A 26,746-nucleotide genomic window follows, 5' to 3' on the forward strand; every position below is an offset into this window, starting at 1 on the left:
AAGCAGTGAAGTCTGTTTGGCCACAGCTGCAAAGCGATTGCAAGCTGAAAATTATCCTAGCACTTAGGCCTATCTACTATATTCCCATATTAATACACAAGGACACTTAACAGTTTGAGCAAAAAAGCACTAGTTAAACTCCTACCACTTAGCCTTTGAGAGCGTTCTAGAAATAAGCCTTTTTATTGGCTAAAGTCAGAATTAGCATGTCTAAAAATACAGGCTTAGCATTCAATGGTTAAGGCTTGATATTTTTGTCCATAGTGGTAAAAACTAGGTTCCCTAAAGCTTTATCCCCAATTTCTCATCTCAGAACTTGCCAAAGGAATTAAACCAAGACTTGAAGCATGATCACCCTCTAAAAATCTGTATGAAAAAGAAATCTAAGCTTGGAATAAAACCAAGATCTTTATGGCAGTAACTTTATGAAGTCATGCCAGACAACTTGTTTTGGCATCTGCATGGTAGCAGGGGAGAACTGTTTAAAGTTGGAAGTTGTGAAACCAGTTACCAAGAAACAGCAGCTATCAGGTCTAAAGGATATTCCATTTAGGTTTTTTACTTTCATTTAGATAAGCAGATAGCTGAACTGCTTTTACTTTGCATACTTCTAGTTCATCCTTAGATATACCAGTCAGGCTTTTGCACTAGCTACTTCAGTACACTCAGATACAAACCATTGAAGCTTTTAGAAGTAGAAAGAGCCAGTGACCTACAGTCTTCTTACAGGTTCATACTTCCATTTTAAACATTGAAATGCTTTATAGTATTTGACATGCTGCAGCTTAAACAAGGACATACATCATGGCTTTTCAGTTCTCAGGCCAGAGGAGATTGCTGAAGACTGGTCACACAGCCCTATAGCTGTAAGAAAAGAATTTCATAAATGCTTCCTAGCATTCATATTCAGGTTTGATTTAAAATGCAAGCAGCAGGCTTCAACTACAGATACGAAGTTCCTCAGCAGTTCCCTGAAAGGAGGAGATAAACTTGGCATTACAATCTGATTCAAGTCTCCTGGGGGAGTGAAGCCATATATGTTTGTACTTCACAAGGGTCAATTTTAACTTTAAAATATATCGCAGCTGAGTAACAAACAGTGTGAGCCAGCCCTTCAGTGACTGTTTTGAGGTTTAAGAATTCCAAGTACATCACTACTGAAGGACAGGTGGTGTGACAAAGCTAGATTTTGACAGGATATGCATTTAAAATAAGTAGTCCTAATGAAGTACATAGCTTTTCACTTCTAATTTCATGACCTGTTGGTTAAAAAGGAAGCAGGTATGTAACTAAATCTTGAATTCATTTTGATCAAGGGAACTCTCTTGAGAATGGCATCAAGCAAGAATCCCTTTTAAACAATACAGTTTACTCTGAATTGTTGAAGATCAGTTCTATGTAATAGCACACATGTACACCCCCACATGAGGAATAAAGCTCAGTTTGATATATTTTAAAAATAAAGACCACTGGCAAGATTAATACTAAAATGCATATTAACTTGTTTTATTGAGGCACAACAAGGCATTGTGAATAGCCCATACTTGAGGCAATCAATAGTGTAGTAAGCTGGACATTAATACAGTTTAGGGTAAGTGCAAACAATATACATTCACAGCTTTACTAGCAAGGCTACATCACAACTGATAAAGTGCCAAATTAGTGCTGATTCAGTACCCCAATTCCATGATTTCACCTTGCACAACAGGACCATCATTTCCCCCAATAATGGAACCACATATCTTCTATAAAGTCAGTAGTAAGTGCAAAGCTAGTCCCACCCCCCTCCACCAAGGTGTTTGGAGCAGCTCTTTTGTAAACATCGCACTGGATTTTAGTCCTGATAAAGGAGGTATCCCGAAAAGGTGGAGTATTTCCAGCTACTTCCATAGATGGCTCCCCGATGTAGACGTAGCCAGATCTGATCTCCCTGGAACAGCTGCAGGACTGCATGGTTACTAGCTGTTTCGTGATCAGGAGCCCCATCATTTGCATATGCTGACACTAGGACCTCTTCATTCTTCATGAGATTCACATACAGGGGAACATTTACAGCCAGTTTCAGCATGTGGAAGATGAAGACATATGTACCATTCACTGGACAGTTGAACCTACCAAGCTGGATATCAAAAGTTTCTCCAAGGTTGTTCAGCAACAGATCAAACACAATTGGCTGGTCTAGAGTTCCAGGAGCCAAGTTAGATGTTCTAGCGGCAGAGAAGGCAACTCTCATCTGCTGCGGGAGGGGGTAGACATGCACTGGTAATATGGTGGCAGCTTGGCTCGTCACTGGCATATCAACAGGGGTGATGCTGCGGGAGTCTCCCTGTCCAGAGTCCCCACTGTTAAAGGTTTCATTGTCTCGTTCTGGACTGCTCACCTGAGAGGAATCACTCCACCCTGCTGTTAAAGATCATCAGCAATGATAAATAAGTATTATAACAGAAGGAGACCCTTAAACCTGCAGGCATGATCTTAAGCAGCAAGTGTATAAGCTCTGCAACAGCTTTGACAACTTCCTGTAGCTGAAAGACAAAGGACCCCAGCGAGAACAGAACTTTGAAGCTGGTTTAAATTCATCACTCTCAGCAGTCAGCAGGATGAACCATAATTTAATTTTTTCATACTTCTAAGTAGGAGAGGGCGCTAGCTTGGAATAGTTTTAGCTTTAGTATTTGCCACATACATATATTACCATAAAAAGCATATGCTAGCTTCTGAGGGGAGATAAAATATAATCTCTGAAAAAAATTGGTAGGATTACTAAAAGCCAAGTAGTCATTTAGTCACCTTCAAGACCTGAATTTGCACTTCAAGTTACCTCAATACTGTTCTTCTGGAGCTGCATTCTTAGTAGGTCATATCAACTTATGATGCTAGAATATTTTAAGTTTGAAGAACTAGGATTGCTTTTAAGCTTTCTGCATCCCACTCCCCAAAATGGATATTTGAGAAGATAAACAGCTTCAAGTTAAAAGGGTCTAGAATGAAAACATTGATAGATCTAAGAAATTTAAAGCAGTCACCCCCAAGTTTCAAGCCACTGTTAATTCCACTGGAAAGGAACACCTTAAGATATCAAATAAAAGTGAAGTTGCTACTGATATCTTACTGACATCTACTGTTAACTCACCACAATCTCACATTTCTTTTAATTCTCTTCTGAAGTATATTCTGTAAGCCCTGCCTGACTGAGAGATGACCTGCTTTATCTTGAGTTTCCATGATACACCATAATTTCCCTTTATTCTTCAAAGTAGTGATCTATAGTTACTATTTATCTTTCTTTTCACCTATAGCATTTAAGTCCAGCTTTTTCCAGCACATTTTCCAGGATTAAATCTTGTTTACTTTTCAAAATACATGCATTTCATGCTTGGCTTGAAACAGCTAGTTTTATATATGTCTTTAGGTTTTGTATTCCAGCATGGAAGTACAGAGTAAACCTGTATTCCCAAACAAACTTCTATTCGTAGAAAAAGTTAAAAGTTTCTGGGATCTGATAGCTCACCCAGAATCAGAGGAGACCATACAATTAAGGGATGAAGCCAAATGCAACATGGGAACCACCCTGTGTTTATTTCCTGGTCTGTTTATTTGGGAAGAAAGTTCAGTAAGGTACCATTTGTCAGAACTTTGACATGTGAAGACACCAAATTGAGAGGTGACATTAAGTCTGCTTCTATGCAATGCTGGTGGTCCAAGAACAGTATTTCAGCTTTCATCTACCTTGGTTAATTTATACCAAGCTTGATCTGTTTTATCAGTGATAGTACACTTTTTCCTCACTATTCATGGTAACACTCCACTTCAGCATTTGCTATGCCCAAGCACATACATGTTCCACTGAGGACCTGATGTTAACCTTACCTCTTGAATTTGCTCGAGGACCACTAGTTATCCCACCTCGTTTATAGCACTGCTGGTAATTCACATCCTAAAAAGAACAGAAGTATTAGTAAGATTGCTATAGGCAAATCTGAAAGCAAGTGGGACTACCAAATAGAGTATTTTTTTCTTTTGCACAATTAATTCAAGTTCTAGAATAAACAATGATGGAGTTCAGAATTAAGATGTAGATAAACAGCCTTATTTATGGAAAATTTACTTTTACAATAGCTTGTATAAAATTAAAGAGCTATTTCAATGCCAGTTCTAGCAAGTTAGCTTCTGAACTATACATTCAGTTCAATGAGCATTACCTTAAATCTCAGGTCTGTTACAAGTCTGAGTCTGTACAGATGAATATATTTCATTTCAAAGCTAAAGACCCTCCTCCCACCAGGAACCTTTGCTTTCTTACACATTGGTGGTTTTTCTTCTTAACCACATTCTCAGTAATCCATTTAAGAGTTTGTTATTTTATACTACAGAGGCATTGAGGACTAACTTTAAAACCCATGGTAAAACAGACTCATTATGCCACATCTTATTTGCCATCTGTTTGCATTTTGGAGATTCCCTTCAGACTAAAATCAACCTGTCATACAGAGTTGTTACCTGTCTGAACTGACTTCCTATTTCAACTGCTGTCTGCTGTTCCAAAAAAAAAAAAAAAGAGTTTCATCTAGGAAACAAAACTAAACTCTAGCTTCTAAAGAATACCGCACCTGTTAGGATAATGAAAAGCTACAGTATTAGAAGACTTATCTCCCATACAGTGCTCAAGAAGGCTACTGGAAACAAAAGTCAATGCTTACCCTCTGAGAATATGGCATTCCAGCATAATCTCTACCAGGGAACTGCAGCTGGCCATAGCTGCCATTAGTTATTGAAGGTGAGCCTCTGTAAGCATCAAAACCTGTTCAAATAAGGTTGATTATTCAATATTATTCATGGTTTGGTTTACAAGTACAAGTCCAGAATATGACGAGCTCCCTTTTGGCAATTACCATTGTATTACATTATGAATTACACATCTATTCCTTCTTTCAGAGTCTCACTACTCCTGTAAAGAATGCATTTCATTAGCTACTCTGAACTACCCAATGTATGTATCAAAATTACATGTTTAGAAGTATTAACATCAGACCTTAACAATTGCCTGTTTGATGTTAATGGGACTTCACAGAACAGCTGAAAAACTTGCTAGATCCAGAGACAGGATTTAGCAGAATTAAGAAATGCTTTCTTTTGCTACTACAGATGCTTAGCTATGACTGTTACACATTTAACTACTATAATATTTAGCATCTTTAGCTATTAGACTAACTACCAAACACCTAACTGCAGGTAAGGTAGAACTACATAACTCGTTTTCTGGTACATGTTCCTACAAGGTATTGAGCAGTCTCAGCCCAATAACTGAAACAACTTCGATGACAGACTAAGTGCCCTTCCACTTCAAAATGAAATAGGCCACAGCTATCAACCACCTTAAGTTGGTGTCTGCTGAGAGTCAGCTGAAACTTTCCATAGTACTTCAGCTAGCAGCAGAATAGCAACTGATTTGCAGAGACCAAGCAATCCTTCTCTTAAAACCCTTTGGTTTGTTATTAATCCAGAAGGGCTCTCAACTACCAGGAACCTCTCCCCCCATCCCAGTTTCTGCTGGTAATATTAAAGCCAGCAGTGCTTAGCAAAGGGTATCTTGTTTTGGGCAAATACTGCAAGTGACATCTGAAGAGAAAATACCTGCCCAGAATGTTAGCAAGACAGATGCCAAGAGAAAGAATAAAGGGGGTAAAAAGTTCAGAAGGGTATATGAAATAGCAAGCAGAAAAGTCTATACAATTACATACTTTAACATATTAGTGAAAGTTTCTGCTTTCATAATTCAAAGTGCTATGAAATTGCTCTGCCAGTTCACCTGACACCCAAAGTACAGGGACTACAAGTAAGAGTCAGAATGAACTTGCTTAAATTCTACAAAGGAAAACCCCATTCTCTGCACATTGCTCTTAAAAAGTCGTTTTAATTTAATACCATGTTGTGTTAAATCATGTTCTAGTGTTACTATATTAGATTTTTTATTTTTTAAGGTGGTAGTACATACATACCTTTGTACCCACCAGGGGAACGATACGAATTAGCCAGTGACCTTCCACCTCTAGCAGATCCTCTGACAGACCCACGACTGTTAAGGTAAGGCTGAGGCGGTCTGGGAATAACATTAGTCTGTGCTGGATAAAAGGCAAGGCTACCATTGCTAACAGGAACAGCTCCATCAGGTTGATAATTCACTGCTTAAAACAGAAGGCACAGATTAATTCAAAGCTTTTATAACTGTAATAAGTTACCACACCTAGAAGCAAGGGCAGCATTAGGAAGTTCAGAGACTGATTAAGCTGCTCTGAATATCCTGTTCTTGTGCCACTTCATTACTCCAAGTAAGTGGGGATCCTCCCCTTTGGTCTGTAGAGTGTAATGCTTGTTAAAAGTATACTGTAGACAGCCCAGGCTGTCAGTGTAAGCCTCTAATGCATTCAACAAGATTCAGTTGCCTAGGTCAGAATAAGCTTGCTAGCAGCATCAAGAAAATAACCAAGCTAGAATAAAATCAAGTAACACCTGATTAAGAATTTTCACTTAGAACCAATACTGTTCTACTAGCAAGACCTCAGTGGTCTATCTGATAAACTAGGTCACCTCAGTGTTGACATCCTTCAAAGTGACAAGAGAAACTCAGTCTTATCTACATAGCAATAAGACAACTGTGGAAAGCTAGATATTTGGGTTCATTCTCTTCAGACATTCCTACCACATGTTATTAGGCAGTTCAACCCCAAGCAACAGGTATTCAAGAATACTTTTCACTCACAGGGTGGTTGAGTGGTTAGCTTTAGATACAGGATACAGACATCGTAACCATGAATGTGTTTCCACAGGACCATGCTTTATATCAATCTGAAAAGCTTAAAACTGATCCAAGAGTGACAGTCTAAACCCCTTTCCAAAGTCTGTGCAGAACCACTGCACAAGATCAAAAAATCATGATGTTCATCAAAAAACTGTATAGAAGGCTGATCACCTGTAGTCTCAGTGATGAGAAGCATTCAAGCTAACCATGCTTTCCTGACTGCTATACTTATATTGTTCTTTGGAGCTCTTAATCTTCATATGTCTCACTGACTTCACACAGTATCAGTCTATTTCTAGTATAATTCCTATCAAGATTCTCCTGGCAGAAACACAGTAGTTTTAAATGACCTTGAGTCACTTGATTAGGTAGTCTTATAAATCCACATCCCTAATTGTCAGCTTCCTTTCACCCTGGAACCTGTTTCAGGCATATTTAGGGGCTAGTTTCACTTCAAATTTAGTATCAGCTATACAAATTCACCTGGTACAGTAGCTGAATGTCAAGCAGGTCAGTTGAGCTAAATAAGGCAGCTCAAGACCCCTCTTATCAGAAGTTTAGTATTCCTCAAGTCAGACTGAAAACTCATCCCGACTTTCTTATTTAGCTTTCAGCAACTCCCAGCACTAGACAGCACTAGTGTCTATTACCAGAGACCAATTAATGGTTCCAAATAAGAGTATTTCATCATTGCTTCAGCTCCAAGCAAACAATTGTTTGACAAGTATCACTGCATACTTGAATTTCCCACCTACTGGGAAATTCAGGCATATAAGTGACACTGTCCACGCAACTAGCATAGAAACTAGTTTGAAGCAGCCTTTCATCCTGCTAGCAGTTTTGAAGTTAGGGTTACATCAACTCTAATCTATTTGATGGTATGGTATGTAAACCTAATGTTAACGGGTGCTATTAACAGTGCTTAAGAATTTCACTGAGTCAAAAGAACTCACAGCACATGTTAATGAATTAAAATACTACTACAACCTGAAGATCTTTAAAGACTTGAAATACAGATACAAGTACAGTTCTCACCTGAAGACAGAGATTCTTGTGAAAGAGAGGTTTGTTCTGCAACATGAGAAGACTGCAATTGGCATTGAGGAGGAGTCTGTGTACTTGCTGTAGAGAAACTCTGGTTATATCCTGCTGAATATGAAGACTCCTCTTTAATTTCCTGGTCTTTACGCGGAGGCAGTGGTGCATTCACTTTAAATACCTACAACATATTTCAAGACAAGTGCTTAACACTACCAGCTAGAGTCACTGCCTAATGCCACCACCCTGCTATGCCATGGTTTAAATCCATATGCCTAGATCAGTTTCTAGATTATTTCAAAGAAACAGTTGGTGTTCAAGAACATTGTACTTCAACCCATCCTTTTCCCTCTCAGTAGACTTACAGAACTTACTCCTGTTTATGTAGCTGCTATGCAAGAAACATGCTTGATTGACCATAGCTACCACATTTGATTAACAGAACAGCTACCATACAATATGCTATTTTCCTTCTATGGGAAATCCACTGTTAAATTCACAGACTACCTGTTCTACAGCTTTTGACCTGAAGCTGGGACAGCCTATACCAAGATGAGATATTCACATTTAGGAAGAATTTGGTTCTTTATACATGTCTTGGAACCTGATGCAACACTAATATGGCAGTTGAGTGTATATTAGACAGCCTTCACCCCTTTGGTAGATTAAGCCTCAACTTTCCTACTCGTTTTAAGTTCCCTCAGACTGAACATGTAACCTAAGTAACAGTCTTGTAATTCAAATTTTAATGTTACAGCCTGGGCAGTAGGGTGGTGCACAGATATTACTGTTAAATCTAATCAACCAGAGTTCAGTCACTCCAGTGACTGTACTGCTTTATAGCCAATAACCCCAAATTGCCAGAATTGACACTATCAAAAGTGACAACTAGTATCAAGATCAAATAGGAAAGAAGTGTATTTTGAGTAGAAGGATCTAAATTTCACATGAAGAGCTGTCAGCAGTACTGATACCGAGTCTAGAGGTGTATCTGACCATTTTCCAAGACTATAAACTGTCTGAAGACAGACCAGGGCAAAACTACAGCTAGATGCAAGGAACAGCTTCACAGCTTGACAATTCTTGTCATTTGCAGAAGCCTCTATAATTAAAATGGGAAATGAACACTTTTCCAAGGGTCAAGAAACCAAGTATTGCCTCTAAGAGGGAGCCAGCACAGAAATCCCTCATGATACTGAAGTGTTGAGTATAAATTTTGAACCATTATAAAACAATACAAATTCTTTTTTTACTTTACCAGATGAAGTGATCAAAGTGCTCCAAAGCAATCCTCTTTCTAAAAGAAATTTGAGGATGTTGTGCAGTTAGGCTGTCAACATCCTGGAGTATTTGTAGCAAGTGGTCTACTTTTTCCTACAGTGAGGTTTACAGGTGGAATTCTAGTAAAGGACTAGGGCTACAGATAGGATCTGCCTTTAAGCTTCCATAAGTACAATAGCAGCAATAGATGTTCAGACATCTGAGGACATGTAATCAGATGCTTCCATTACTGTCACTGTACTACCACTGTTTGGCAAGGAACCATCTGACTCCTGGCTATCTACTGAAATTCAATGGCTGTGTTTTCCTGGCAGCAATGAGAATCTAAGCAGTGTAGGGAAGAAAACCCTGCACCACAAAGTTAAAGACTGCTACCACTACCAGAGGCATTAACATCCTAGTGAGTGACAGATGTTTGCCAGTTTGACCCAAAAAATGTCAAGAGAAATCTCAAACATTTAACATCTCTGAAAACACCACAGCATTAATTCAAGTGAACTTTCAGTGGTACCTTTATGATCAAAAGCACTCCAAACACAGACACTAGGTTCAGATACAATCAGAATGACTGAGACCAAGACTCCATATTTATGTCATTACAGATGCTCATCTTATAGACTGCATCCCCAGAAAGACTCTGGATTCCTTGATCATAGCATGCTGCTATTTCTCCACTTTCATGAAAAATCAGCACCTAGCCACTTAGCATAATTTAAATAGATCTGGCTTAGAAAGAACCACCTCCATTCCACCACTTGCCTTATTTATAGCATATATAAAAATTCTGTACCTCTGAGGAAGGTTCTACTTGAACCTCTTCTAGAAATACAGAAAACCAAGGAGGAAAAAATCATGGTAGTGATTTACTACAGACCACACCAGGATGTCACAGATGTTTTAGTTATTAATTCCCATGCTTTGAAAGGCTATTAGCTACCTTCTGCCACCAAATACTACTAACATTTGTCTCAATACTGCAAAATGCAGATTGTCCAGCAAGTTGTGGAACTGCACTGGTACATTTGTTGAAATGGACAATGCCTTTGGAGAATCTCAATGACCTCTTTCTAAGCTTGCTTTTCAGCAAGAACATTAAATGAAGGTTTCTAGCATCTTCTGAAGAAGGTATCAGAGGAGTAAATAAGACCAAGTACAGGGAAGGGAACATTAATAACCAAATGGAGACCCTTCCTCTGCGTCCCTCTAAGCTTGCACCACAAATTACCAGAGAGTAGCAATATTAGTAATGTTAGAGAACATTAGTAATGATGTATGGCCTGAAAAAATAGTATCTATTTGCAAGAAACACCACTCGGTCTGTGTGGACTATTCCCTAGGCACCTATATTGAGTACTTGTTAGTGAGATAGGATAATGAGCTACACCAGTCTTTATAAAGGACACATTTTCCATGATTCCAATGGACTGAGTTTTACCCCACTAAAGCAAACAGTTTAAAAAGCAGCAAGACAGGTTCAGGCTTCAGAAAGCTTTTAGTCCTAACAGCTATATACTTCAGGATTCCCTCTCTCCTCTGCAGTCTTTATTATTTGAAGTTTATGCAGAAGAACAGTTTAAGTACAGTCAACTTTACCTTGGGGCACAGCTATAAATCTGTTGATTTCAGGTCTGACTTCTCCCTCTTAGTTCCTTGAGGCTACTAAGATATCCCAGTATTAGATTTTGGGACTATACAGAGCAAAACCAGGATCTCTGTTCTTAGATGATCTGGTTTAAGTTCTGAAGGCGTTGGAGAAGCAGAGTTCTAATCTAGGTTTAACATTAAAACTTCAAAATGATCTATCAAGTTCTGTACTATATCAAGAGGAGCCAGTTCCCCAGTATTAGGACTAAAGTTATTAGCATTATTGTCAATTATTCTTCTGTGGCCTCAAGTTGCATACTTACAGTCTGCATAGCCTGAAAGGGAGCTGCTGTTATTGTGACAGAACTGCTACTTGCTGGAGGAGACTGAAAGCTTTGCGCTGGTGGTACTGGCGACATGGAGGTGCTTGAAGTAGGCAATGGTGACTGTGGCTCACTTGGGAGGGGAATAGTTGCCTGAGGGAAGAACAAATGTAATGAAAGGTCACTTGATAGTTATCAGGCAGTAACAGAAGCAGTTAATTTGTTCTAAAGCCTAGACTGACAGAAGTCAGCAGTTTCTACAGGATGACATTTGGACATAGTAGAGCTACCAAATAGCTTTTGCTTACAATTTCAAATCTTGCTGTGCATCCTCAGCAAACAGTACTTCTATTGCAGTCTCTGCTGATTAAGTGAAATGTGCCTATGAGGTACTATACATACCACTCATTGTAATAATTTCACAATAAAGAGACATTAGGTATTTTTTCCCCACCACTAAGGAAACATAGAATGCCTTCTGTTCCATTTATTGGAAGATGATTCTCTGGCTGATATTAAAAGTGACTTCTCTTTTCCAGAGGAACTCAGGAAGCTTAGGGGGTTTGATTTTTTCCCTCCAAACTTAATTGATTATGTTTCAGATTAGAAACAATGCTGAGTTGTCCAGACAAAGCATTAACCAGCATTAAGTCTCATCTGTGCAGACAGCAAAGTGAAGTGTTGATTTAGAGCACCGCTATTTACAGGAATCAGAAGTCAAGAGGAATGTAAGGCTCTAGACACATTTCAGCAACCAATATACTTACCTTACCTGTATTTGTGATAGCTCACCTGGGTAATTTCTATCTTTTTAGGTATCAGTGGCTCAGAAATACATGAACTTGTCTGATACAGTGGCTGGGAAGTATATTTCTCAGTCTCTTGAGAAAGCGATGCTGATGCCTAGAAGAAGCCATACATGCACCTGCTATTACAAGAAGTATTGCAGAAAGCACAAATTTCTGGTAGAGCTATGAAAGACCAGTGCATAAGCTGAAACAAGTAGATTTTGGAAGACCATGACATGCATTAAGTCCAAAGTAAGCGTACTAAATAGTCATCTTAACCAAAAGCTTCAAGTAATTAGCTTTAGAGATTCAGACTTAGAGTACCCTTCTTACACAAGAAGTTGTACAACTAGCCCTGCAAAGTCAGATAATTAAGAACTGTAGATTGCTTCAAGCAGGTTTTTTTTTTTTACAATGAAGTCTGTGACATACACCTGTCTCATTGAATTAAATGGAAAGACATCTCTGATGTTAAACTTCTGGTAAGCTCTGCCAAACAAGGCTTCAGAGTCAAACTTTGTTTTGCTTTTGCAAAAAAGTTAGCTCACATTTGTAATGCTAAGTTTCTTAAACTTAGGTACACAGCCTAGGGCTAAAGACTACCAGTCCCATTCTCACCATATATACCATCATTGGTGCAGACAGAACTGCACTTGCATACCACAAGAGTGCACTGTCACCAGGGAGTGTATTCCCCAGTTGTGCTGGGACCAAACAAAGCTTATCTACTGCTTTCCATGAGAAGCAGGACTGGAAAAGAAAGACCACACTTCAAGCCTAAGGGACTAGAGATATGCTGGACACAAGCAACCCTAATTCCAAGCAGTAAGTTTGCAAAAACTCAGAACATTCCACTAAAGCAGATGTTCTACATTATAGCACAGCACAAGTCTCCTGGATACATATTGAACAGCAAAATTATTTAATCCTTGTCAACACAAGAATTCTTACAACGCTGTAGAAGTGAGAGGAGGTATCAAGAACCAGGCCAAAACTGCTGATTCAAGAGGCAGCAAGACTACATCCCTGTCAAGACTGTTATATTCAACTATACAGTATATTAAGGAATAGAGTAAATGCTACATGCACAGTATACTGATAGCATGTACATCAGCAAAAAAACCCACTTAAAAAGCATGAACATTTCCCCATTATAATCTACATACACTGTATTAGAGTCCAACAGGTAAGACCCAGCTGTGTTCCTGAACACAGCAACACTTAGCAAGAGATCTTTAAGACAGTGATCTATAAAAATTTAAATGCTATTTTCAGCTCTGAACAATATTTGAATGCTAGTTAAATCTTCAAGTGCACATAAATACAGCTAAGAAAGTAAAGTCTGAGGTCTTGGCTGAACATCAGGAAGTCAGATTCCCAGTATTTCTTCAGTTAGTGCTTGAGAGAACACATCTCAGTCTTCAGCTTACACAGAAGTCTGCTATTTCATGACAATATCCATCCCAATTTATGCATCCTCTATGTTGTCATTAGAGGTAGTATTCTACACTAACCAAAGCAAATATTTGTATTTGCTGGTATGTTCCCACAAAAATATGCACCACACTTTCTAGCCCGCATTTTTCATCCCACACCCTTCCCATTTCAAGGGGCAGACTGTTCACTTTGCATTCATGCAGCATTAGGAAGACTCTTCTAACCATCTTTAAGTATTCCAGATTGTAGGCTATACTATTGCTGTTACTTGCATTCTGTCCCTGTATGTTGTTCAAGAATAGTTATTCAGGAGAGGCCCCACCACAGCTTTCTGTTAGGGCTGGCTACCACACAGATCTTTGAATGCCAGTGAACCCCAGGGTCTATTACCTGTGGTGTCACCAAGTCTTCAGTTTCAGAGCCAGAAAGAGTCTGCTCAGCAGATGCTAGGGAAGTATTTGAACCATGCAGTGTCACAGACGAAGCAGCAGCCTTGCAAGAAGAAAAAAATGAGATAAGGTTTTGAAAAATTATCTTAAATGTTTGGTTTCACTGAAAATAACACTCTGGGTATTTCCAAGTAAACCTCAGAATGAGGCAGGAGCTGAAGTGCTTTGACCAGTTAGCCTAAGTTTCTTCAGAGTTCTTGTTAGTGGCAAAGAAACCTACTTAAAAGCCAAAGTAGCAAGACATGCAAGCACAGTAAGTGAATTTAAGGTTCACTTAACCATGGCTGCCAAAGCTTGAAATACTGTATCTTTGGCATAAGTGAGGATCTCAAAGATGAAGACATGCACTATCTAGGAAAGCAGCAGCGTGTTCTCCTGCACACAACTATTAGCTATGACTTGAATCTATGGCTTAAATATTCAAACTACCACAGCATGTCTTCAACATACTGTTTTACTTTAAGAAATTTCAAACATTTGTCACTGCTTTTCAAGCAGAAGAGCAGCCAGCTTTGTCAGCATTTGAATGATCTTAGACTTGCAAGCTACTAAGTTATATGAAATTTGTTACAAAACTGCTGACAAGAAGAAAAAACAACAATTAAAGTACTAAGTCTATTCTAGTGAATAACCTCTGTATCATTCCTTAGCTACAGCTCTGCCTCTTCAGGGCAGTCCCAACTTCAACTTACTTGAAGGGGCTGTTGAAGAAAATCACTCTGACTTGGCAGTTTCTGTTCTTTTGAAGCTGTAAAAAAAATGTGTTAAGCAACATTTACTGTTAAATTCAAACACTACATATAGTTTCAGTGTGCAGTTCTACTTTTTGAAAACATTCGGTGTATGAAGATGCACACTATTTTTAGTGTATGCACTGCAAACATTTACTTAGCATCAGTAAGCTACACCCAATTGAAAACTTCACTTCTTTGTAAAAGAGGACAGGTAATGTCAATGATAGAAATATTTCTACCACAATAGAGACACCCACTTTCCAGATTAAAAGAAACAATATTTAATAAACTGGATAACTGTTTTACAGCCCAAGAGCCACCCAAACAATTATTTAACATGGTCCATTGTAGAAAGTTCCAATTTTCTAAACTTAGCTAGATAACTGCTCTTTATCCTGAGCTCATTCACAGCTTGTGTCTATATACACCACATCTAGACAAGTTTGTTACACAGATACAGCATGTCAGTTCTGCAGCTAGGTTCAGATGCACATGCCAGCCAGTGATTACACAAGCATTCCATTTCCAGGCAGATGCACCAACTTAAGCCACCTCCAGCAACAAATAAGCAGGTAAGTGGCTCAAGATGCCTTTTTTTTAATCAGGCATTGGTATTCTTTATAATTAGACAAGCTGTCTTCACCATGCCTACTGATATACAGCTCAAGCAAACCCTGTTAGTGTTTGCAAAAGCTTACATTTGATTTACACTTACAGTATTACCTACCTACAGGACTACTTGCTGGAGTAACTGAAGGTGGTTGGGATGAACCAATGGCACTTGGTGAAGCTTTATCAAAATCCAGAATGGACTCCTTTTGAAAGATCATCGGTTGGGAGAAAAAAGTTAAACTCTAGATACAAATGAAACATTCTCATTTGACAAGTTGCTGTTAGCTAATTAGAGCTAGATTCATTCATTCAGTGCAAACACACATTGTCAGCACTGTTTTCCCTAACTCAGTAGGAATTGGAGCTTTGTGCTACAACAGCAGAGAAAAACATACTTGCATGAAGTTGTAAGTCCCTTGTATCTGAGTCATCAGATCCTGAAGTTTTTCCCTTCTCAACACTGGATCTTTTGGAAGAGTTGAAGTAGAGCAAAATTCTGCAGCTGGCTGATGTACAGGTTTAGGCACCTAATAAAGAAAAGATATTACATCTAATACCAGAAGCAAGACAAGCTGCCTTATTCAATATATTTCCAGAGCAACCTGTAGGTGTCAGACACCACAGGCCAAGGAATTCTGTGCTGTTATTGATGTTTCCTGAATCAAACTTTCACTTCGTTAAAAAGATCAGCTTACTGTTGCCACAACTACTTAAGCCACAGAATTAATTCACTTCATTCTGCACATTTTACTGTAAGAAACTGAAGACAATAAGTTGCCTGCATTTAGCACAAAATTAGGCACCTCCATCCAAGGAAATCCACATATTTAAGTTGAAGGCCAGAACAAACTTAATCAAAGCTGTATCACTCAAGGTTTAAAACATACTTCCTCCCAGTGAAGTCCATGTCAGTAAGTACAAATCTTTTATTAGGATGGATTTCCAGACATTCTGAAGAAACTGCACCTAAGAGATACATCGCAAGCACATTACTCAGGATTAGACCAAAGTGCTTCCACTAACTAGCCAGATACTCTCAATGCACCAGCTCCTGCAGAAAGTATTACATTAAACCTTTCAAAGTTTGGCATGAAAAATACACCTGTGCTCCCACATGGGAGCCTAACTTTGTAGCTAAATAAGGACTTCTGCAGGGCCTTACTACTCCTTGATTGTTTCAAATGGTCCCTTAACAGTTCATCACAACTGGTTCTCACTTCACTTTTAAAAGAGGGAAATGGCTTATCAGAGAATAGGCAAGTCTAAGGTATTAGAAAAATCATGATAGTAAACTCCTTAAATAGCAGAAGCCCTGTTATTTACAGAGTGACAATAATATTAGACTGTCTAGATAGTCTAACATGTCTTTTGAAAGCAGCTTGGGGAAGAGGTAGGCTTGTTATAAGTATTTTAAAACCATAATTTTTAGTGATTCTCTAAAGCTTTGCTGTTCTTATGCTTGTCTATGCAGCTAGAGGGAGGCAAATCTGAAGACATTAAGTAGTTGCATTATTTCAACTGGCCCAAATGTTGAGACACACAGGAACACGTGAAAGCCTTTACTTTCCTACAGTACAAACATTTATCTTTCTAATAGGAGGTTACTACTTTAATACACCATATAGCAGTATAGTTGAGTATGTGTACTAAGTCATTAGAAGACTATAGGCCAGAAGGGTATATGTGTCACAACATTTAATTGTCACACTAAATTCAAAACAAATTGATGAAGTGCTCTTTGTCCAGTTTTAGGACAACAAGACCAAATACTCTTGTATTTCCTCTTCAACAGTTATCTGAAACTAATCACTAGCACTTGCAGAAATTCCAATAGCATGCACAGGGAAGAAGCTTGCAGGGTTTAGTGAGCTTCACAATGTACATAATCCATGTACATGCAGCACATCATTAACTCTGGAGGACTCAATTTCTAATACCTATGTGGCCCACACAACTGCTACTTGTTGAGCTGTGAGAAGTTTTACTTTATTCTAGAGCTAGAAGGGTGCACCTTTGTACTACTCTATCTTAATTAGAATTTCTGATGCACAAGCACTACCTTTAACTACTGACTATGCAAGTTTATATTGCTGTAGTTTCCAATAACGAAGAGAAACTAAAGCTATTAAGGATCTAAGCGCAGGACAAAAGATACAGTTGAATAAAGTTAAATCTCAGCAAGTTATAGATTAAGTTACTAGGAATCTGAATCTTCCTGTCCATCACTTTATTAGCCCTCACTTACAAGCAGACTTAATCTTAAAACACTTGCTGTCATGGTGAATTCATTATGGGTCAAACTGATTAATGCTTCTATTACCCTCTTCCTCCTCACTACAGTTTACTGAGGCACAAGTACACTACCAAACCAGTTCTGTATGTTCACAAATGGATAACAGCTTTCCACCTTTAAGTCACCTAACCGGGTCAAGTCTGGCAGTGTCTGAAGCTATTAAGATTGTCCACTAGCTATGCAAGTTAGACTTGTACATTAAACACAAACAAGTAAAGACAGCCTCAAGAGCATGGAAGCAGAAGAGACTGCAGTGTTTCACTTGTGGTTACAAAGATCATACAATCTTCTGTATGCTTTTACAATTTGTTAGTCTTGATCTCCTTCCTCAGCTCATACTCTGTGCATTATGCCGGTAGCATTCTTCAACTAGAAGAGCAAGCATACAGGGTTACAGATACATTAGGGCTTTAAGCCAGGATTGAAACATTGAGACTCTCCATTCTGTAGAAGTTATTTTCTGGTTCCTGCATACATTAACATACACCAGCCAGAAGTAGCTATAGCAATGTTACTTCATATTGATTTGCTGTTTTGCTGGTACTTAGGTGTTCCAAACTAAAATATTCAAGTGCAATACAGAGCATACATGAAACAGCATCAGAAAGTTAAAGTATTAAAGGTCTTATGCCTTTATAAAAGAGATGCTTTGAAAAAGAGCAGGTACTTGACATCCTTAAGATAGTTTTAAATCAAGTTTTCTTTCTAGCCTACAGTTAGATGCTGTTTCTGGAAGTCATTACAAGCTGGTAGCAGATTCTGAGTTTAGTAACCTGTTAGGCCAGCTCACACCAAACTTATGCAGGCTGAGATCACTTAACACTAGTGGTTCAAGCAACATTCAGGTTAGTTTTACACAGCACTGAGAAGTTTAGGGTCTAACTTGTTATAATAATGTTTCTGAAACCAACTTCAACACTACTTACACATTTGCAAAAACTGTTTCAACATACATCCAGAGAACTGACTAAAAATGGAGTTGAAAAACCTAGAATTTGTTTTAGGACCTGTTAAACCATTGCAAGTAAACCAATGTAAAGGCACACCGACCACTTTGGAATTTTACTAGTCAAAGTGCCAAAATAATAGTTACTCCTGTTAAAGTTTGATTTTTTTTTTAGAGACTGAAGGTCTACTTATAACACTAACATACATTTCAACCACCTCATACTAGCAAAACTCCATCCTATGATACAGGACCTGTGGAGTACTAAATGAGCTGGAATGGTGATATCTAAGCTGTAATCACAACAGTGATAACCAGCTGTGCCATGCAGATATACAATTAACATTTGCTTTCTACTCAGAGCAACATTCACAGCAGGTATGAATTAAATGGCACTGGATGACAGCAAAAGCCAAACTGTTTTGCTTTCAAATAGCAGGCCACAAATTCAGCTCTAACCAAGTTTGCTGGTCCACAGGTTGCACAAACACTTAAATAGAGTAACAGTTTTAACAGGCTTGCACATCAGGTCACTCTGCTGCCTTAGGCCCAACTTCTTAGGTATTGCACCTTATAGTACATTAAGTTAAATAAGCATATTTTAAGATCTTGAAACTGAGCAGTTTATTAAAAGATATCTCGGAGCTCTAACAGTTATTTCAGGGAGTAAAGAAAGGTTCATTTCAGCTCCAGAAAGCAGCAGTGACATAGGCCTTTTATCTACCATGCCTAGATCCCTGCACAAGGTCATTTATAGGTTCTCCATGGGAGTGAAATGGATCCAGCTATAGCACTGCATTGCCTCTTCTTTCTTCATATAAGCAAAGGCAAGACAAGTTTCATTATCCAAAAAGTTTAAAATATTATTTTAATTGTTCTTTATATGCACCTCAAATCAAATGAAGACATTTATTTTTTAAAAAGTTATGGAAACTAGCTAGGTTGACAGTACACTATTTTTTACTCATTCAATATACTTTTGATATTAGGGTTTGTCAATAGCTACTAAGCAAAAATATAGCCAGCTGGTGTTTCACTATAGTCTATGTAAATCAAAGTTTGAATAAAAATATGCTTTGTTTACTTAATTCAGTAATCCAGCTTTAAGCAACATTCAATTTAGCTTAATTTGGCTGACTTGCACACCTGCACATTACTCTGAAGATTCCTAGACAGTTTGCAAGTTCCTCCAACTGACTGGAGACCCTCCTTTTTCCTTACTGCATCAGAGTTTTGTCCACCACTTAAGCCATCCATCTTTCCATCCTATACAAAAAATAAGAGCCCCATCTCATTAGGAAGCATCTTGCATTTAAACTTTAAGTTAATCTAACACCAGAAATTCCAAGGCATCTTAAAGTGCTTGAGACTATTCCCATATATGATAGTTTCAGTTACAGTAATACTATGCATAGCTGAGTGCACAACACCTACTTGTGCTCAGAGCTACTTAGCGTGAGGCAACCAGGTTTTGTACCTGTACCACCACCACCAGTGGACACAAGATTCTACCCAGCTTGAGTGTAAAGATGAGTCAAGTTGAAACACCTTAATCCCATTTTGTTACCCAGTGCTGCATGTTACCTACTCTTTTAATTTCATGTTCAAACTTCTGTTTGCGCTCCCGCCTCTAGGCACAAAAATTTTTCTGTTATGCCAAGTTTACTGACAAGATTTAAGCTTAATCATTTGCTATGAATAATATGGAATGAATTGACTTCTGCTTTCTTGCAGAAACAAGGTAGTAGTGCTAACAACATTGTGTACAAGAAGATTGCTCAATTCCCCATATTTTCTTCCTGAAGTCTAACTCTAAATTAAAATACTGCTCTTAATGACATAACTGAACTCTGCTTTGCCTACCATCTTACCTAGTTTCACAGTATCAGAATCATTACTACCCAAGCATAGGTGAGAAAGAAGGTAATGTAACCAGAGGCTAGCAGCCTGCTCAGGTGTAAGCCCTGCAATAACTTTTATTTTACATTTCTAAAACAAACTATGCTATTGTTAGACTCTCCAGGACAGCAGTATGGCTTATGCATTCATCTGGAAATACATATTTAAGCCCCTGTACAGTTGGTATTGCTTGATCTAGATGTCAGATCTCTCCTGAATCAGCAGCTATTTTAATCAAAAGCCTAAAAAATGACTGAAGTGCTATTTGCATGCAGCCACAGACAAAGTATTTGATCCCTGGATGAGTCATACCTGCTTTGTACTGGTAACAGTGGACAGAGCCAATAGCTGGGGATGAACTAAGTTAATTCTTCTGTCTTACACATAAAGCAGTGATTCAAGGCTCAAACACAGCAATACTGTGTTGATGTAAAGCAAAGCAGAGCATCTTGCTATTCATATATAAAGTTTAATTGCCAGAATTATTTCCCCCAAGAAAGAATGAAATAGGAATCTAAATACAGGCCTACAAAGTGCACCTTATAAAGCCTCTGCTAATAGGTAGCTTTAGTCCAATACACTAGTGTGAAAAGCTTATGACAGGTAATACTACATATGCCAACTCACTTCTTTGGGTTCCATATCAAACTTCTTTGGCCCCATCTGCTCCTTTGGCCCAACACTTGCAGCTCCCCAGGACTTCGGAGGGTTCTGTAACTGCTGTGACGACACTTGCTGCTGCCTGTCAGCTTTCTCCCAAGCCTCTCGAGTCTCCTGCTTCTTTTGTTCTGGCTCCTCCCTAACATGTGCAGCCCAAGCCTTCACAGGCTCTTGCTTCTTTTGCTCTGGCTCTTCCCTAACAGGCATTTCCCATGATTTCACAGGCTCTGGCTTCTTTTGTTCTGGTTGCTCCCTAGTTTGGGTTACCCAAGGTTTTGGAGATTCCTGCTTTTGCTCTGGTTCTTCCTTAACTTTTGTTACCCAAGGTTTTGGGCACTCCTGCTTTTTCTGGTCCTGCTCTTCCCTAACTTTTGCTACCCATGGCTTAGGTGATTCCTGTTTCTTCTGGTCCTGCTCTTCCCTAACCTTTGCTACCCAAGGTTTGGGGGACTCCTGCTCTTCTCGGACACGTGCTACCCAGGCCTTTGGAGCTTCTTGCTTCTTCTGTTCTTCCTCTTCAACACGGGTCTCCCAGGGCTTTGTAGACTCACGCTTCTGTTCCTCTTCTTTAGCATGAACTTCCCAAGGCTTTGGAGAATCTGGTCTTTTTGGTTCTTGCTGCCTAACACGAGCTTCCCAAGGCTTTAAGGTCTCTTGTTTCTGCTTCTGTTCATGCTCTTCAATATCAACAAGCATTTCCCAGGACTTTGGAGGTTCTTGCTTTCTAGCACACTCAGCTTCCCAAGATTTGGGCTCTTCTGGCTTCTTCTTGACAGAGTATTCTGCTTCAGGCAAATAACGCCTGTTGAGAAACTATATAGACCAGAGAAACTTAATGGCTCCCAAGAAAACATTTTGCTACTACAGTTCAGGTCAGTTAAGTTAGGTCACCCAGCTAACGAAAATTTCTGACTAAAAGCAGAGCCTAGACAGTTTAAGCACTAGCCATAGAAACTATGTGGACAGCCATGGCTTTATCCTACAACACTGCAGACTAGCTTTGCTTGGCATGCCACAGAGAAGCATGAAACAGTCCTGAACAGCACAAGCAAAACATACTTGAGCTGAATGAATCTATTACCCTTACCCTCAATGCTAACTGATGTTCCTAGGCAGTGACAATATCAAGTTCAGCTGTGATTTTTATAAAGTTAGCTCTCCTCCTAAGCATCTAAAATGCTGTGGGGTACTATATTAGTAGATATTCTGCCAAGTGTAGCAGCACCATCTCCCCCAAATCTTTGACCCTTTGGAATTCCAATAACCAAGTATAACCATGATTCTTAATGGAGTTTAAATACTAAAAAGTCAGATTCTCAGATTTAGTACCACTGGGCTTCAACTCCAGGCTGTGTTTACTGTCAATAAGTCTGAGAGTTCAATGAAGATGCCCTAAAGTTTTCCTGAGTTACTACTTTGTCATAAACAGGAAGTAAATATACTAAGCAAAAAAATGTACAAGGCTGAGATTTTTTTTCCTGACAAGTCACCAAAAAAAGCTTTAGAGTCAGGTAACAGTGTTACCAGTAGGTTACAAAAACTTGTTCTAGAGTACACCCTCTAGTGGGATACCTGGGAAATAGGGATTCAGCGTTTAAAGAACCAGTATTTCCAATTACAAAAGGACACCCCTCCCCACATTTTGAACCAAGTCTAATGGTTTTTATGCTATTGCTAGTTGAAGCTTGAGTACTTAACTCAGGAGTCTTAAGTGCTGTTGAAACAGGTCTACACACCCCCATGCACACAAGTCTGTCTTGGGATCCCTACTTTTCTGACAAATCAGAGCAAGACCTACATCATTCTCAACCCCACCAATATCAAGTCTACTGCAATAAGCTTAGCTTTCAGAGACAGCTTTAGTAGATGTGTATTTTCTCTATCCCGTAGTACACAAGATCAGTGTTTCTCCACTCTAAAGGCTGATGCTTTGGTTTGTTCAGGAAAGTGCCAGAGTTACTACTTTATTTATAAAGTACTATACTGCTTCATGGAAACCCACCCCATTTATCCCAAAATACCCCAGAGAAGCCGTGAATTTGGGGTTAGAAATAGAAATGCAGCCAAGTCTTTAATGCTTCCTACATAAAGCAACACCTAAGTTGCTGTTCAGGCTCCCTTTTTAAGTTTAAAAAAGGGCTGCAGAAGTGCATTTATGTTTCTGATAAATTACAATACTAAAGGAAAGCAGTTAGCAGTGGAGCATCTCACCTCCTGTGGCTGTATTTCAGACTTCATAAGCTCCATAATGGATTCTAGAGAAAGGATGTTAATTTGTTTCAACTGATCAAACAGAAAGGCAGACCAAACAGTAGCAAGACTTTAATTCTTTTTAAATAGTAGTGCCAATTGCTAAACCAGATATTCTGAAAGCTCAGCTTGTCCTTCAACATGTGATTTTTAGACAAGCTTTTACTTTCTGTTTCGGTTTTACATTTACAGAAGTTTGGAGTTAAGCAAGAAACATTTTGTAGTACCTACAATTTGGTTATTGTAATATGTAACATCCCCTACACCAGACAATTCTCACATCTTCAACACAGAGGCTTGCTCAGAAGGCAAAACATCCTATTACTATGAATTAGATTTTTTTCTACAATATTAGCCAGAATAGGGCTGCAAGCCTTGCAGGTTCCATTTCAGTTACTACATTGCAAGTAAGCTACGGCACAGGATTAGATTTAGCATCAGGCTATGCAAAGTCAATGTTCAGTTCAAGCTTATCCCAACATTATACTACAGAAATTGAACCCTGTAATATTCCACCTGGTTCTTTGACAGACTCTCCTTTTGACATCTGTCTTGTTCTCTCAGATTTTCTATTTACTTCTTCTTCCAATTCTTTTACTGGCATGGTGGTGCGAGGAGTCGGAATACTTTCAAAGTAGCCAGAGTCTAGAAGTTTGGATAACAGGTCCTTCATGTGTTTATCTGAAGAGTAAAAATCCATGAAATTAAGATATGAAAATTTGAAATTAAGGAGTATTCAGATTACAGATCAAGACTCCTTACTTCCTCCCTTTATATAAATTGCAACTTCTCCAAGTTCACACATCTTAACTGAATTACAGCAATAAAATGTTTTGGTACAGTATTTGTTAAACTGCTTTATACTTTACAGCTGAAAACATCTTTGCAATCCAGAGGTATTGGATTGCAGCTTGTGTTTAAATGCACACAAGGTAAACACTCAGCCACCTGGTCTCCCATATGCTTAGAAAGGGATTTGTTTACCATTATAAACTAGCCAGCATTGATACTAAAAGCACATTGTGCAGACTGTAGCATAGGTAAAGCTAAACAAACTCACTATGGAACTGCCCTACAATACCCTCTTCCCAGTGTAAGATGGTAAGTTTCAGAAGGAAAAGTTAAGAACTGCAAAAACAAGCAGGGGGAAGAAAGCAAGAAATTGTTCCAGACTGAACTTAATCTGCTGAAGTTTTGGAAAAAGTCAAAGGTGACATGGTCAAAGAAAAACTTAACTGTGTACTCTTTCTGATGAGCACTGTCCAGTTCCCTTTATGCAAAAAAGACAGCAGCTTAGAGTAGAGAGTTAAGACCTCAGAAGTAGCAGTGACACTAGAAGTTGTTTCAGAAGAGCTAGAGACAGGGCAGCCTTGAGAACAGGAAGAACATTCAGTGAAAGATCACTCCTACCAGCAACAACCATATAAACAAGAATAGTAGCTAGAATTTAATATGGATATAAAAAAATGCCTTCCAAGGCAATGAATGCTAATAAGTCGTAACAGCTTTATCTGAAGTTCAGCTTGCACACAAAAGGATGGAAGACTGACACTAAAGGGATAGAGATACTGACAAAATAGTCACAAAAATTTAGATGATAGTCAAAAAGCTACAAAAATTCAGAGTCTGAGATAACTAGGCAACCATCAGTTCTTATCAACAGATACAAGGCTAAAGTTACCAGCTTGTAGCTCTACAAGGCCAGCTTGCACTTTCTTCAGAACTATATGAAAACAGTTAACACTTAGTTGTCAGTTCAACAATCTGTATGCGGAAATTAGATAGGGTACATTAGTGCTCTCATCTAACAGTTTCAACAACATTGTTGTCAATGACAAATACAAGATTACTGCCACACAGCCATTACAAGACTGGAGTAAATGGGACAAGCAAGGTCTGTTTGCAATAGGAAAGACACTACAACTCAAGCAAGGACAGTTTCCTCACAAGCAAGTTCTAAATAGGAACATAGAAAGTGTATGTTAGCTTACAACCAGGGTTTCTGAAACTTAAAAGCCACAGATGGAAGAAAATACGTAGAGTCGCACAGATTTTGGTGTACTTGAAAAATGAGGACAAAGCAAGACTGCACTGTGCATGATTAGAGATCACAGCAAGTTCCATTAATGACTATCCTTCCTCAGTGTGGTATCCTGCACTGTAGTCAGACAATGGGTATGAGCCTGGAATTCCTACAAGAGGAGAGAATCTTCAATCCCTTGGGACCTTCAGCCTGGGGCCACTGAAGCTTTGTAATACACATCAGTATACTCAACTAAGCATTTCATGGCTGGGAACAGTGTTCCAATCTTAACCCATTTGCACATAACTATCCAAAAAGCTTCCCACTGCTGGTTCCGTAAGGTATTCATGCATCACCTTTGGAATTTTTACCATCATTATTCCTCAAAAAGGTACTAGTACATTGGTAGAAGAACATGCTTGCTTTTTCCAGGGAAAGGTTTACTGGATTGTTTTGATCCATACTTAAAAAACAGAACTTAGAACAAACAGCAGTTCATCCTTGGATAACTACATTAACACACAGCACTTGAAAGTGCTTAATTTAGTAGCCTTCCATGTATATTTATTTGTTTTAAGATGTTTAAATAGCACACAAATTTCAGATCTCTAAGTTATTTCTCTAGCTGAGACACTCACATGTTGTTCCAACCACAGGTTTCTCACTTCCTTCTAGGAGGTCCCAGAAGTAGAGAGATGATTGTTCCATCTGGTCTTCCACACTAAAACAAAATGACAGTTTTACCAGGTAGAATCACAGCCAAGATCGAGTCTTGTAGTATACCAATACCCCTCATTTTAAGACACTGACTAATGTTTAGCCTTCCAAATTAAGCCTGTATACATAGAGTGAATCCTAAGCCCATTATCCACTACTGATTCATCTGTATCTGTTTGTACATGATTTAATCTAGCAAATGTAAGTTCTTTTGTTGGTAATTAAGACAGATTAAAGAGCCTAGCACTATCCCACACAACCATATGGCTGGACTTCATTCCAAGCCAGGATTCCCAGAGAGGGAAACAATTGCTGTTAATCAGCTGATCACCTTGTTTATTGGATGCACATGTGCAGGGGCAACCATCAACAGCTCCTGCCACTCTGCTAGTTATCAGGAAACTTTGACATAGGTCCATGCTCCACCCCACCCACTCCAGACAACAGATTTTGAAGTCCACCATGATGAAATTTAGTATCCCAAAAGAAAGGATTATGCTTCTTGTGGAAGCGTAATATGAGAATTATAAGCTAGAAAAAGTTATTTCACTGGGATGAGAGACTCTTATTGTGTGGCTTTTTATGAGCAGCTGTTCTTTAGAAGATAACTTAAGAGCAAAGATTAGGCAAGTTTAGCATATGACAAGTCATTAGAAGTTTTAGGAACTTAAGTCATGTCTGAATATGGAAATACTTACTCTTATCATCCATAAAGTGTTTCAACTTACCACCTAATAGCTACTTTTTCCATATTTAAACACAATTCTTACTACACTATCTTAAAACAGACAGGCTGTCATGCTAAACAAACCATCATAGTACAAGCATGATGCCAAGTTAGTAGAATCATAGAATCATTGAGGTTGGAAAAGACCTCTAAGATCATCAAGTCCAACCGTCAACCCAACACCAC

At 38.7% G+C, this 26,746-nt stretch overlaps 1 protein-coding gene across 1 annotated transcript in view; it reads right to left on the reverse strand.

The window, feature by feature from the left end:
* Positions 1-1,484: 1,484 nt before the first annotated feature.
* CAPRIN2 (caprin family member 2) overlaps positions 1,485-26,746 on the reverse strand; it is a 35,634-nt gene continuing 10,372 nt past the window's right edge. Inside the window, exons 5-19 of the mRNA XM_019474398.1 lie at positions 25,755-25,837; positions 23,610-23,774; positions 23,055-23,098; positions 20,811-21,656; positions 15,441-15,572; positions 15,161-15,248; positions 14,392-14,447; positions 13,641-13,742; positions 11,818-11,928; positions 11,026-11,178; positions 7,835-8,018; positions 6,000-6,185; positions 4,701-4,801; positions 3,871-3,937; positions 1,485-2,403 (exon numbers count right to left, since the gene is read on the reverse strand). Coding sequence (XP_019329943.1) covers positions 1,835-2,403; positions 3,871-3,937; positions 4,701-4,801; positions 6,000-6,185; positions 7,835-8,018; positions 11,026-11,178; positions 11,818-11,928; positions 13,641-13,742; positions 14,392-14,447; positions 15,161-15,248; positions 15,441-15,572; positions 20,811-21,656; positions 23,055-23,098; positions 23,610-23,774; positions 25,755-25,837 — 2,887 coding nt within the window. The 3' untranslated portion in view covers positions 1,485-1,834. The remainder of the gene's footprint in view (positions 2,404-3,870; positions 3,938-4,700; positions 4,802-5,999; positions 6,186-7,834; positions 8,019-11,025; positions 11,179-11,817; positions 11,929-13,640; positions 13,743-14,391; positions 14,448-15,160; positions 15,249-15,440; positions 15,573-20,810; positions 21,657-23,054; positions 23,099-23,609; positions 23,775-25,754; positions 25,838-26,746) is intronic.

This window comes from Aptenodytes forsteri, unplaced genomic scaffold (assembly GCF_000699145.1).
Source record: "Aptenodytes forsteri isolate BGI_AS27 unplaced genomic scaffold, ASM69914v1 Scaffold56, whole genome shotgun sequence".
In the NCBI taxonomy this organism is placed as follows: Eukaryota; Metazoa; Chordata; class Aves; order Sphenisciformes; family Spheniscidae; genus Aptenodytes; species Aptenodytes forsteri.